Source organism: Hyperoodon ampullatus (genome assembly GCF_949752795.1).
Source record: "Hyperoodon ampullatus genome assembly, chromosome: 1".
In the NCBI taxonomy this organism is placed as follows: Eukaryota; Metazoa; Chordata; class Mammalia; order Artiodactyla; family Ziphiidae; genus Hyperoodon; species Hyperoodon ampullatus.
This window is the reverse complement of record NC_136914.1, coordinates 45,503,657-45,516,203: the sequence shown is the minus strand read 5'-3', so window position 1 is coordinate 45,516,203 and position 12,547 is coordinate 45,503,657. Positions and strand designations below refer to the sequence as shown.

The 12,547-nt window shown below is 39.6% G+C and overlaps 1 protein-coding gene across 2 annotated transcripts in view; it reads left to right on the top strand.

Moving 5' to 3' along the window:
* RASGEF1B (RasGEF domain family member 1B) overlaps positions 1–10,181 on the top strand; it is a gene marked incomplete at its 3' end in the record, with an annotated part of 33,869 nt that extends 23,688 nt beyond the window's left edge. For both annotated transcript variants that reach the window (XM_079709075.1, XM_079709074.1), the window contains 6 exons: positions 416–495; positions 641–736; positions 5,995–6,090; positions 6,461–6,584; positions 7,742–7,814; positions 10,157–10,181. In XM_079709075.1, coding sequence (XP_079565201.1) covers positions 416–495; positions 641–736; positions 5,995–6,090; positions 6,461–6,584; positions 7,742–7,814; positions 10,157–10,181 — 494 coding nt within the window. The remainder of the gene's footprint in view (positions 1–415; positions 496–640; positions 737–5,994; positions 6,091–6,460; positions 6,585–7,741; positions 7,815–10,156) is intronic.
* Between the last annotated feature and the right edge of the window lie 2,366 nt (positions 10,182–12,547).

Below are 12,547 nucleotides of genomic sequence, written 5' to 3'. Positions count from 1 at the left end.
CAATACTAAGTAGACAAATAACCCAATGAAAAAAAGGGCAAAATACTTGGACACTTCACAAAAGAAGATATACTGTTGGCTAGTAAGTATATGAAAAGATGCTCTACATCATTAGTCATCAGAGAAACACAAATTAAAATCACAGTGAAATAGCATTTCACACATGGGAGTGACTGAAATTAAGAAGACTAGTTGAACCAAATATTGTGAGGATGTGGACCAAGTAGAATTCTCAGACATGGGTGGTGGTATGAGATGGGACCACTACTCTGGAAAATCGTTTGGCAGGTTTTTTGAATAAAGTTAACTTCCTTCCACTTAGTAATGAACACTTTTTCAGAACATAGGTTAGAATGACCTCTCTTATTTCTCTATTTCCACCTTCTTTTTCTCCCCCTCCATTTTAAATTGGAAGCTGGCATGAATATGAGCCCAGTCTCTCGACTGAAAAAAACTTGGGCCAAAGTGAAGACAGCCAAGTTTGACGTTCTTGAGGTATGTGGAGCTGCTGTTTTGCTGTTACGTAACATTTTGCGCCTGAATTATTTGGAATTTTCTATGTGGTGTTAAAAGTAAAGTCTCATAAACTTTCTGCAGGTGAGAAGTGTGTAGTTAATACTCTCCTCTCTTTTGTCTTCAGCATCAGATGGACCCTTCAAGCAATTTCTACAATTATCGAACAGCTCTTCGTGGGGCGGCACAAAGGTCTTTAACTGCTCATAGCAGCAGAGAGAAGGTATGGGTTTAAAGGAGTTTTATTTATAGTAGAGTTGCCATGTGTTGCACTGAAATGTGAACTACTGTACCGAGCTTCTTTTAGTTTAGATCTAAGAAAGCAAGGCCGCGTGCTGTAGACATTTTTATCACTTGCCACAGAGGGAAGGGGAGTGCTAAAGGAAGGGTGGAAGGAGGAGAGGGAAAGGGAACTTGGTGGAGAAATTTGCAAATATTATTATTGCATTATTTAAATGACTATTTTGTAATGTGTCATAGTTGTGTTTCAAGCGGTAAATATTAAGTCCTATGTTAAGATGACTAATAGCATTGGAGAGTAATTTGATTAAATGGAAAACAGACATTTACACTCTGCACAAAGTGGCTGACTTAATGTAACCTTTTCTCTTAAAGAATTAGCTTACCTCCTATGGTTAAGTCGTTTATGTTCAGAAAGTAGGTTAGTTGCTGTAGCATTAGGCCTGCTGTTACTAATTGGATATGTGGGTGGCAGAAAGTACAGCGATGATGTCTGAGAGATGAATGATCCTCACTCTATCTGCCCTGCCCTTAAACAATTTCACATTATCTTGGATCAACTGTACTTCTGACTCAGAGGGTCCTTCACTGGCACATTTCATACATGGGAAGGATAAGTCATTTTGACATTTGGAGATCATGTTATTTGAAAAGTAAATACCTGGTTGCAGTAAATGGGCTGATGAAGGTTGCTTAATGAAAGCTATTTTCTGCTTAGATTCTGTCCATCTTCTAACTTAAACTATATTTTCAACAAATAAACGAAAATGAGGGTAAAATATTTCAGGGCCTCTCAATCACTTCCCCCAAAAAGCTTCAGCCACCATGATCTAAAATAAAAACAAACACAAAAAGAAACCCCACCTTTTAAACATGCTAAATTGCTTCTCAACAAAATCCAAAATATCAGTTCTGATATGTTTGAGAGATATTGTAAATACATTTTTTTTTTTTTTTTTGATAAAGAAACAAGGTCAGAGAAGGGATGAAGCAGAGATAACTATCTCAATTTAGCCTGAGGGTGTTTACCAGCTTTTAAAGCTTACCTGCCCAGGACTTCCCTGGTGGTCCAGTGGGTAAGAGTAAGACTCCAGCTCCCAATGCAGGGGGCCCAGGTTCAATCCCTAGTTGGGGAACTAGATCCCGCATGCAGGCCGCAGCTAAGAGTTCACACGCTACAGCTAAAAAATCCCTCATGCTGCAAGGAAGATCCCACGTGCCACAACTAAGACCCAGCGCAGCCAAAATATAAATAAAATTTAAAAAGGTTAAAGCTCTTTGAGAAAGAACAAGTATGAGGAGGATGAAAAAGAAAAAAATAAAGTTTATTTGCCCACATCCCAGTACTCCTGTGACGACTTTGAGAAAAATCTAATCAGAAGTTTTTCAAGCTTTGGGAAATGATCACATGCATGGGAGGATCCCAGTACCCTGAAGTGTGAAGACCTGTGGGAGGCTGTCTGCAGCCTTTTCGTCACCTCTCTGTGTTGGAAGCAAGGCTTTCTCTGCAGGACCTCCGTGAGTTAGAGGGCCTCTGCCTTAGCGAGGAAGAGGCTGTAGAATCATCTCTCTTGGTCAGGAGCTGCAGCAGTAGCCTAAGTAATTCTGAAGTCCAGCCCTCCCACAAAGATCTCACTGAATGTTGTACTCGTGGGACTCTAATAGCTTTTTCCAGTATTTACCCTTTCCATCATTTACTAAATTCTGTCTGCTTTAGTTTTGTTGTTTTTTAACCAGTTTTGTGTGAGTGTATGGATTGTGTTCTCTAGTCCGTAAAACAAATGATCCCACCACCAATTTAAAGCAATACGCCATTTCTTTTTCACAACTGGTCTCAAAGGCTATGAATGAAAACATTTGGGGATAAAAATTCATCTCTTATTCAAGAGAATTGGGATTCTGTTTTCTTTTTTGAAGTGAGGGTAGACTCTCTTTATTCCTAAGTCAGTTCCTATTTTAAAGTCTTCCTGGCAGCGTGAATAAAGTAATATAATCTTTGATATTCTTTGAATTATGTTTAGGTGGCCAATGTGGCACATCTCTAGGTACCATATAGAAAAAAATCTATCTTTCACATCGGGGCCATTAAATGATCTTTAAATTGCTGTTTTTTTCTGTGAGTCCTTGTGTCTTCTGGTTTTTAACCACTTCTCGTACAAGTGCATGGTTTTCAGTCCTTTCACCATTCCATTTCTGATCATCAGCATTCATTTCTAGTTGTGGAAGTGAAAATGCCTTTAAGGTGTAGTTGCCAAGAATATTGTGAAAGGGAATTAGAAAACATTACTACTTGAGACGTTCTCCCACTAAAGCCTTCATTGAAAGACCTCTCAGAAAGCAAACTTTTGCTCCTGTAGTAGCCTGTACATCCACCTTCACTCTGGAGGTCCGAAGCCCTTATAGTCTCCCGATTTTTACAGTGGTAGATTTATGTAGGGGCTGCACATCTGAAGGAACCATCCATGAGGAAATGACAAGTTGAAGAAGACTGGGAGACTTCTGTCTGGCATATGGGCATAAAGAACAGCGCAGGAATTATCATAAGGGAGATTGTTTCTATCACTGTGTTCTTGGAAGAGTGGTTCAGACAATTAATAGTGGATCAATCCAGTAATCCCACTTCTGGGTATTTATCCGAGGAAAACAAAAACACTACATATTTAGAAAAGATACATGTACCCCCTTGTTCATTGCAGCATTATTTACAAAGCCAAATATAGAAACAACCTAAATGTCCACTGATGGATGAACGGATGAAGAAATTGTACTCTGTGTGTGTGTGTGTGTATATATTTATATACACACACACATATATACATATATATAGTATATATACGTACAAGTATATATACTACAGTTTCTTTTTTTTTTTTTTTTGCGGTACGCGGGCCTCTCACTGCTGTGGCCTCTTCCGTTGCGGAGCACAGGCTCCGGATGCTCAGGCTCAGCGGCCATGGCTCACGGGCCCAGCCATTCCGCAGCACGTGGGATCTTCCCGGACCCGGGTACGAACCTGTGTCCCCTGCATCGGCAGGCGGACTCTCAACCACTGTGCCACCAGGGAAGCCCTACAGTTTCTTTATTACATTATATATATATACATATGTATATAAAATGATTCATGTGATCAGCACCATGTAGCCCAGCACTACAGAACAGAGCACAGAAGTAAAGTTCTTCCTTAAAAGCTGTTACACTAGGCAGATATTGCATCTTGATAATAATTCAGTCCTCATTTTCCTTATGGATACATCAGTAATACTTGTCCCCTTGTATGGGGCCCATTGGTTTTGGGGGAATGCTTAATTGAGGTCAAACCTGTGTTGTTGAATTTAATCCTCACCACAAGTCAGTGAGGTACTGTTCCCATTTTAAGGTGAGGAACTAGGCTTTCTTAGCCTTATACCAGGGGTTGGTGAACTCTTTCTCTTAGGGGCCAGATCCTAAATATTTTAGGCATTGTAAACCATACGGTTTCTGTTGCAACTACTCAGCTCAGATGTGGTGGCACGAGAGCAGACATAGACGGTACGCAGGTGAGTGGATGAGCATGCATGTTTTCCAGTAAAGCTGTCTGGACACTGGAATTTTAACTTCATTTAATTTCATGCTCATGAAAGATTATTCTTTTCATATTTTCCCAGCCATTTAAAAATGTAAAATGTATGGCTTCTAGGCCATTCCAAAACAGTTGGTGAGGTGGGCTGGCCCTCGGGCCACAGCTGGCGGACTCCTGGCTTGTACTCCAGTCAGTTGTGGAGCCGCATTTTAAACTGAGGTCTTGCAGAGCCAAAGCCCAGCACCCCCCAGTGACAAGTGGTCTTGCAAAGAAGTGAAGTTCGGGTGTGCTTTTATCCTTGTTACCATGGCTGTTTAGTTCTAAAATAATAGAGATATAGTCAGTAATATCTGAAGGAGAAGGTAATGAGGGGATCTTTACGAATTCAGTTTAGAGACTTCCAGACAATAGCAAATGATTAAAAGTATATTCAAAAGGGCTGTCGAAATTGAAGATTCCTTTTGGCTCTTTTCAGAGATCAACGAAACAAAAAATAATCAAAACCTATCTCTTTTTAAATGACTTTAGGGGAAAATCTGAATTTCTCCCTAGAAGTGAAAATTGATACTTAATGTTTTTAAGTATGAGCCGAAATGTATGTTTTCCAGACCTGTCATTCATCTAGTATAGGTGTACCACATGAGTCATACGCTGAGGGAACCTTCAAAAACCTGCTCTTGGGTAAACAACATAGGTCCACGATTTGTGTCTGCAGCATTATTTACATTGTAGCACATTTAGAATCTTCAAAAGCATGTTGGCGTTTGAGAGAAAGTGAAAGTTACAAAGTGGAAGAACAAAGAGCTTTGTTCTTTGTTCATTCTGGGCTTCCTAGAATTTAGAGTACTCTCTTAGAGATTATTATTTTAGATTAATTAATTAAATACCACCATATCAAACCAAAGATGTGAGGCAGGAAAGTCTTACTAAAGAAGGCTCATTGTTTTTTAAACAACCATTAATTTTAATTTGCACATTTATATTCCTCCTTCACCTGGGCCTGCCTCACAACATATTGTGCAAATCACTTCGGTGATTTCCCATGAGAACAGGTGCTTACTTGCTCTGTCACAAGAAGGCCAGGTTTACTCAACAGGAAGTTTGTAGCAACTATTACCAAAAACCCTGTGCTCTCACGTTATCTTGAGCAGTATCTTCAAGGGAAAAGAAAATGTTCCTCTAAGAAAAAGTTCATCTAAAATGTCGATGTCTAAATGATAAAAACAGTGTACAGCTTCTCACAGAGAGATGGGTCACACATCTTAAGTTCTCAGTACCTGCAGTGGCAGGTATTCTATTAATATTTTGCTCTAACTAAATGAAAAGTAAGAGTTCTTTTAGATGTTTTTTCTTTGATTATAGTTAGAACTCTCAGATTGGATCATATGCTATTGCCCTGAGAAAAATGGGGGAAACTAGCAACAATGTGAAGCCAATCTGCCTCCCAGTGCCACCCGTCTTTGCTGCATTTTGGTTATTAACAGCATTTTCATGTTATGCAAAACTATATAAAGAAGGAAACTGCTCTCATGGGAGGCAAAGAAAACACTGTACCTGTCTTAATTAATTATAGCCTACTCTGTAATCCAGAGTCAATGCTGTTCATTAACTTCTTATATTATTTGATGAGAGTCTAAATGTTTATTTGCCCAAAACAGACCAGAGCTTTTTGTTTTCTCTAGATTGTGATACCATTCTTCAGTCTTTTAATCAAAGATATTTATTTCCTCAATGAGGGGTGTGCCAACCGCCTTCCCAACGGCCATGTCAACTTTGAGGTAAGGCTGCAAGATCTGAGCCCAGAGAAGGACTAGCTTCTCCAGCAACTGTAGAGAGCCCAGGCCATCTTAGCTGCTTCTGAAGTTCTCGAGCCAAGTTTTCTCTTTCCCTACTAATTTGTAAGAAGATAACAATGCTGACTAGAATAAATTAGCTGCACCATTATTATAAATTATTGTCCAGAGGTACTTGAGTAAATTTTTACCTCTACGTAACAAATATCTATTGCTAATTTTTCTTAAATTAAGAAAATTATGGAGTTCAGAAGATTAGAAGCCAGAGGAGAACATTAAAATGAAGTGGTCTCATCCAAGCTCATGATTTTTGATAACTGCCTTTAACTTCAACTTTCATTTTATTCTTTTCTAGAAATTTTGGGAACTGGCCAAACAAGTGAGTGAATTCATGACATGGAAGCAAGTGGAGTGTCCATTTGAGAGAGACCGGAAGATCTTACAGTACTTGCTCACAGTACCAGTCTTTAGTGAAGATGGTGGGTAGCCTGTTCAGCCGGGGCCGCCACCAGCATCCACAGACCCTACGATCAGGAAATCAGCATATAAATGCTTGGTGCCTGGTTCCTCATGTAGTATGAGGCCTGTCTTCTGACTTATTCCATCTTTAGAATTTTCTGTTGCACAGAAAACCATATGGTTTATCCCTAAAATATTTGAGTCAGGCACTCACTATTCACCGATAAGCAGTACATTTCTGTGTTTAAACATTCTTTTTAATATTAGATCTGCAGAGCTTTGGGCACAAATGGAAAGTTATTGAAGGATGACTTGCCCTTCTTTAGGCTTGTTTTAATGGAGAAAAAAGGTGTTTCATGATATGTTGACATTCAAGGTAATTTGAAGAACAAAACAATCGCTAGCCCCTGCTGTTTGTCAAAACAAACAGTGGAAAGTCTTAACCTGTTAAAACATTAGGGAATTTGAGGCAGAAACAGTGATTGTGTACCAAAAAAATTGACCAGAAATTTAAAGTTTGTAAAAGACTTGGGGATTGATTATATTAATCTGTTATATCCTAATATTATAGAAATCAATACCATTATTAACTATTTCTCATAGTAGATTGGTAGTGTTTGTGATAATGACTAAAGAACATCTTGAATTAATATGACCCATTCCAGAGGGGACTTGATTATTATTAGCCTCTACAAACAGGATTAATAACAAGCTTTTAAATCTTTGGAATTCTTTTTGACTCAGTATTAAAGAGAAAAACATTAGAAGAGTGAAAAACTGGCCTAGAAAACCTGACTTTTTACCTGCTAAAATGTCTTTTAAAAAGCTAACAGGAAGGGCTCCCCTTCCCATCCCTCTTCTTTGTAAAGAACATAAATGTGAGTGTATGATCGCATCCTGTGGCTTGTCTTTTTAAGCTTTTTTTGCCTCATAAATTGTCTTAGTTAACCAAGTGCCTTTTTGGCCTAAGAGGCCCTTGGGGTTATGTTGAAATGGTCAGTCAGGGGCAAAGTGTGGTATTCTGTGTTCTTAAAGCTCCCCGGTTGTAATTTGATATTTTAAAGAGTGTGTTTTGCTGTAGGGTTTGGTTTAGGTTGAATGGGGGATGGATGGAGGTGGGTAATGTATCAGGAAAAGACTTCAGCGTTAATGCATTCGTACTTTTGGTTCATTGTAGCTCTCTACTTGGCTTCCTATGAGAGTGAAGGACCTGAAAACCATATAGAGAAAGACAGATGGAAGTCCTTAAGGTAGGTCTCATTGCTTCTCATTGCTGTACAGATCTAATAAAGACGTTGCCCTTAAGTGAAGAAAGCCGCGTGCTTGTCATAGGGAGTCCCTGCCTGCGTGTTCCAAGTCCTCTCTGTAGCTTATCTCCTGTTAACTGAATCTTTGTGGCTTGGAATCCTCATCGCCATCCTTCAGTTTTATTGTCTTTTTTTTTTTTTTTTTAGTACTGGCAGATATATAGTGACTCTGTTCTTCTTTCTCCCATTATTTTATGGAATGAGGAACTGAAATTACCCTTTGGTATGTTAAAAAGGGCACTGACACATTTTCTTCATCTAAAAGATAAGAAGTTCAGACTGTATTTCTGAATAGTTCTAACAGTAAAATCTTATTTCACCTGAGATCAAAGAGACCCAAGTACCAGCTGGTTCAGTAAATTGGAGTGTGTCACTTGTCGACTAGATCTTGGTCCCCTCTTTGGTTTGGGAGAGAGTTGGGACTTTAAATGTAATACAGAATCTCTCCAAATTTAAAAATGTTGTTAATCTAGTAGTATTTTCAAACAAAACTAGGATAGGTGGGTTTGTATTTTAACCATCTGAGATGCTTTAATGGGCAAAAGTAGCCCAGGATATAGTATTACTATAACCAAAATTACTGTATGTGTATTTCTACTAAGAGACTCTGGGAATATGTGCCTCTTTTTTTTTTTTTAATATTTATTTATTTATTTGGTTGCACTGGGTCTTAGTTGAGTCAGGAGGGCCCCTTAGTTGTGGCTCACGGACTTCTTAGTTGTGGCATGTGAGCTCTTAGTTGCAGCATGCATGTGGGATCTAGTTCCCTGACCAGGGATCGAACCCAGGCCCCCCACATTGGGAGCATGGAGTCCTATCCACTGTGCCACCAGGGAAGTCCCATGTGCCTTTTTGTACCAGGTTGACAAGCCCATTTTCTTTTCTTCCCATAGTCACTTGGGAGCCTTCATTAACTTGATCTTGGGCTAAGTTTCATGAGCCAGGGTATCTAAGATGTATTTGGTTTTATGTGATTTTATTTGTTTCAAAGGAAAATTTAGGCCTTCTTTGAACCTTTCATTGAGGAGGGATGAGGTACAGAGGCATTGGAATTATTATGCGTACAACAGGTCATGGTGATAGGCAAAGGAGTGGAGATGTTTCTTCTTTTCCCTACTGCTGTGTGGGCCCTTGAGGGGGAGCACAGGGTCTTCCCTCACATCTGCCGCAGCTCTGGACCTGCGCCTGTGCTGTTGAGGAAGGACGTTGGGTTACTGCAGGTGTTGGCTGAGGCCGAGCACCCCCAAAGAGGATAAAAAAGAAGTACGCTGTGATCCTTTGCAAAAGGATCTACCCACATATGCTAAGTGGATAGGTACTAAGACTCATTATTCTAGAATGATAGTACCTGCCTGAAAACGTGTACACACATTAGCTTTGCAGGCAGTAGGATATTTTTACATAGATGCTTCTCCTGCTGGTCCAAGAGTCACTCTTTCAGACACTTGGGTTCAGCAGTGGCAATGACAAATACACCTGTGAGGGGAGACACCTTTCTTGTCGCTTGATATTTAAATGCTCTCAGTGGGCACCGAATGTGAACTCGTTCAGATTTACTAAGTACCCCATCTGCCATGAGACCAGTATGGTTCTAAAAGCTTTTTATCATTAATGACCTTTGTGTGTGTGTGTGTGTGTGTGTGTGTGTGTGTGTTAATATAAAGCCACTCAAGGTATAGATTTACCTGTAAACAAAGTTTTGGCCATCTCCACTAATGTATATTTATTTTAAGTGACTAGCAGTTCTCCCAGAAAACCTGAAGGACTTAAATGCTTAATATTTTTCTGTCCTTCTTTAAAATGTTTTTTAAATTAATTTATTTTTTGTTAAAGTATAGTTGATTTATAGTGTTTTAATTTCAGGTGTACAGCAAAGTGATTCAGTTATATATATATTCTTTTTCAGATTCTTTTCCCTTATAGGTTATTACAAAAATTGAGAATATTTCTTTGTTGTTTATCTACTTTATATATAGTAGTGTGTTTATGTTATTCCCAAAATCCTAATTTATCCTTCCTCTCACCTTTCCTCTTTGGTAACCATCAGTTTGTTTTCTACATCTGTGAGTCTGTTTCTGTTTTGTAAATCAGTTCATTTGTATCATTTTTTTAGATTCCACATACAAGTGATACCATATGGTATTTGTCTTTGTCTGACTTACTTTAAACTATGTAAAATCAAACTTCAAACATGGGAAAGATGAAACTAGTATTAGGTGAGGATTTTCATCCTCATTCAGATCATTTGCCACCTTCCTTCTTATCTTATCTTCTTTATTATTCAGGTCCAGCCTCCTGGGCAGAGTTTAACACACGGGATGCTGGCTGCTGCTAGCTGCTGCGTTCAAGCAGATCATCGAGGGGCTGGCCTTTGTTTTCGGGCATCTAGTGCCACAAAAAATCATGAAGTCCCTGCAAGCACGCTCCCTCAAGAGCAGATGGGGACTTTATTCCCCACAGCTGACAGATTGACTCAAATTTTGTGAGACTGAAATGTTCACTGGGGACACTTGAGAAAGAATCCTCTAAAGATCCCAGCTCTGCAATGATTCATCTCTTGGAATTTCCATGTGAATCACAGCTCTGCATCTGGATGGAGCTTTCTTTTGTGTGTGTGTGTGTGTGTGTTTTTTAATTTGGTTCAACATTTGCTGCTAATGGGACTTGCCCAGCTGAGTGCTGGCTCTTAGGAAGCCCATGTTTCTTTGTTAACTTAAAAGAAAAAGGGAGAAGAGGGAGGGGAAACAAGCCCTCCATTTAGATCCCAAACTGCAGCTCAGTGGTATTGCCGGGAGGGGCCAGGCTGGCTGGATGCCAACTGCGGACTTTGTTTCCCTGAGCGTGGGCTGTGTTGTGAATTCCCCTCCTCCCTCTTCCTACAAGGTTTTGAGTTGGCTGCTGGTTAGCAAACTCCTTTTTACCCATATAAGTTATTTAATATAATAATGAAGCTAACACTGTGGTAGGAAAATAGCCACTAGAAAAAAAAGCAGAGTTTGTCATTGGACTGTGTAACATTCTAGAAGGACCTTCTGTTTTCTTTACCCTTCTGAGCTGTTTACAACTGACCACTGTGTTCTACAGATGTGTTTTTCAGTAGTTTTTTTTGTTACTTAGTTTTCCATGATGCCTTTTTTTTTTTCCTCTTGTAAATTTAAATTATCTGACTTTAAGGGTCTTGGGAAAAAACCCATGGCCTAATTACAGTTTAATTTTTTAAACAGACTTATTTTTCACTACCTTTCATAGTCTGTTGGCGACTAAACATGTGAACAGAGAACAGATTGGAAAAGATAACCCCCGCCCATGAGAACAGTGAACAAAACAAATGAAAAACATCTTGCTGTTGACTCAGAGGTCGAACTAATTGTGAAATAGTTCACCTTGTTAAACATCTAAATAAATCTGTAGTGGCTCTGCAACAGCCATTATATTTATTTACTCTAGGAGAAACTGTAGTGGTAAACTGTGCTAATGAAAAAAAAAAACCATCATGTTCAAAACAGAGATGTATTTGCAAACTTAATGACATGGTTTCAGAAAAACAGAGCATGTCTGTATGCTGCACGTCATCTCAGCAGACCTAAAATGTCTCCAAGCTGTCCTTTTACAACCATCAATACATTTGACACTCTGCAGCCAGGAGTTGTGGTGTCTTTGTTTTCTTTAATGGATGGGATTGGTGGGGGGTATTGGGGGAGCTGCAATCTCAGTCGTTCAACTCAAGTGACTGTCTGAAAATGTGTCTGTCCTTGGGGAAGTGGCCTTTAGGAGTATGTGCGTGGGCCTTGATTTTTTGAAAGTTAATCATAGTAAACAGTTAATAAGCATCACTTGCCAGGCACTTCTAAGTGTTCGTCATGGATCATCATCTTTGCTTTTTAGGCGTGGAAACAGGCATATTAATAATAATAATAATTTGTCCGCGGCCATATAACTAATGAGAGACACAAAGATTTGAACTAGACCTTTAATTCCAGAGCCCAGCCTTGAGATCACACTGCCAAGCCTTCTGAGACTTCAGTATAACCTTCAAGCTTGCAAGGAAGCTGGGGATCTCGCTGACCTGCAGTTGTGGATTCTGTAGGTCTGGGGTGGGACCCAGGCAATGCTGATGCTGCTGGTCCTGGAACCCTCGGAGCAGGGCTCCCTGCAGCACTGCCGCCTAGTCCCTGCCTTGCCTTTCCCTGAACTCTGCACCCTGCATGTGTTGCCATGACAGCAACAATGTCCATCTTTCAGCCTTCTATGTTGGGGGGTCTTCAAATGATGGGCTGCTGGCCAAGTCTACCCCTTTTGTTTGAGCCACAAGGTGACAATTGTTGAAAAAAATGGAAAGAAGAATATTTCATGATACATGAAAATTACATGAAATGCAAATTTCCATGTCCATAAATGAAGTGTTTGGAACACAGACACATTCATTTGCTTACACACTTCCTCATGGCTGCTTTCTGCTACAAATCAGTCTTGTAGTTGCAGCAGAGACTGGATGGCCCACAAAGCCTCAGATATTTACTCTCTGCCCTTTACAGAAAGAAAGTTTGCTGACCTCTACTCTCTAAGTGGTTGTTCTGAGCATTACAATGAGTTTGCAAAAATGCTCTAAGGTCTCTATTAAGGCATTAGATACATAAATGTGGCTACTGAGAAATTTTTTCCTAAAGTGGGATTAG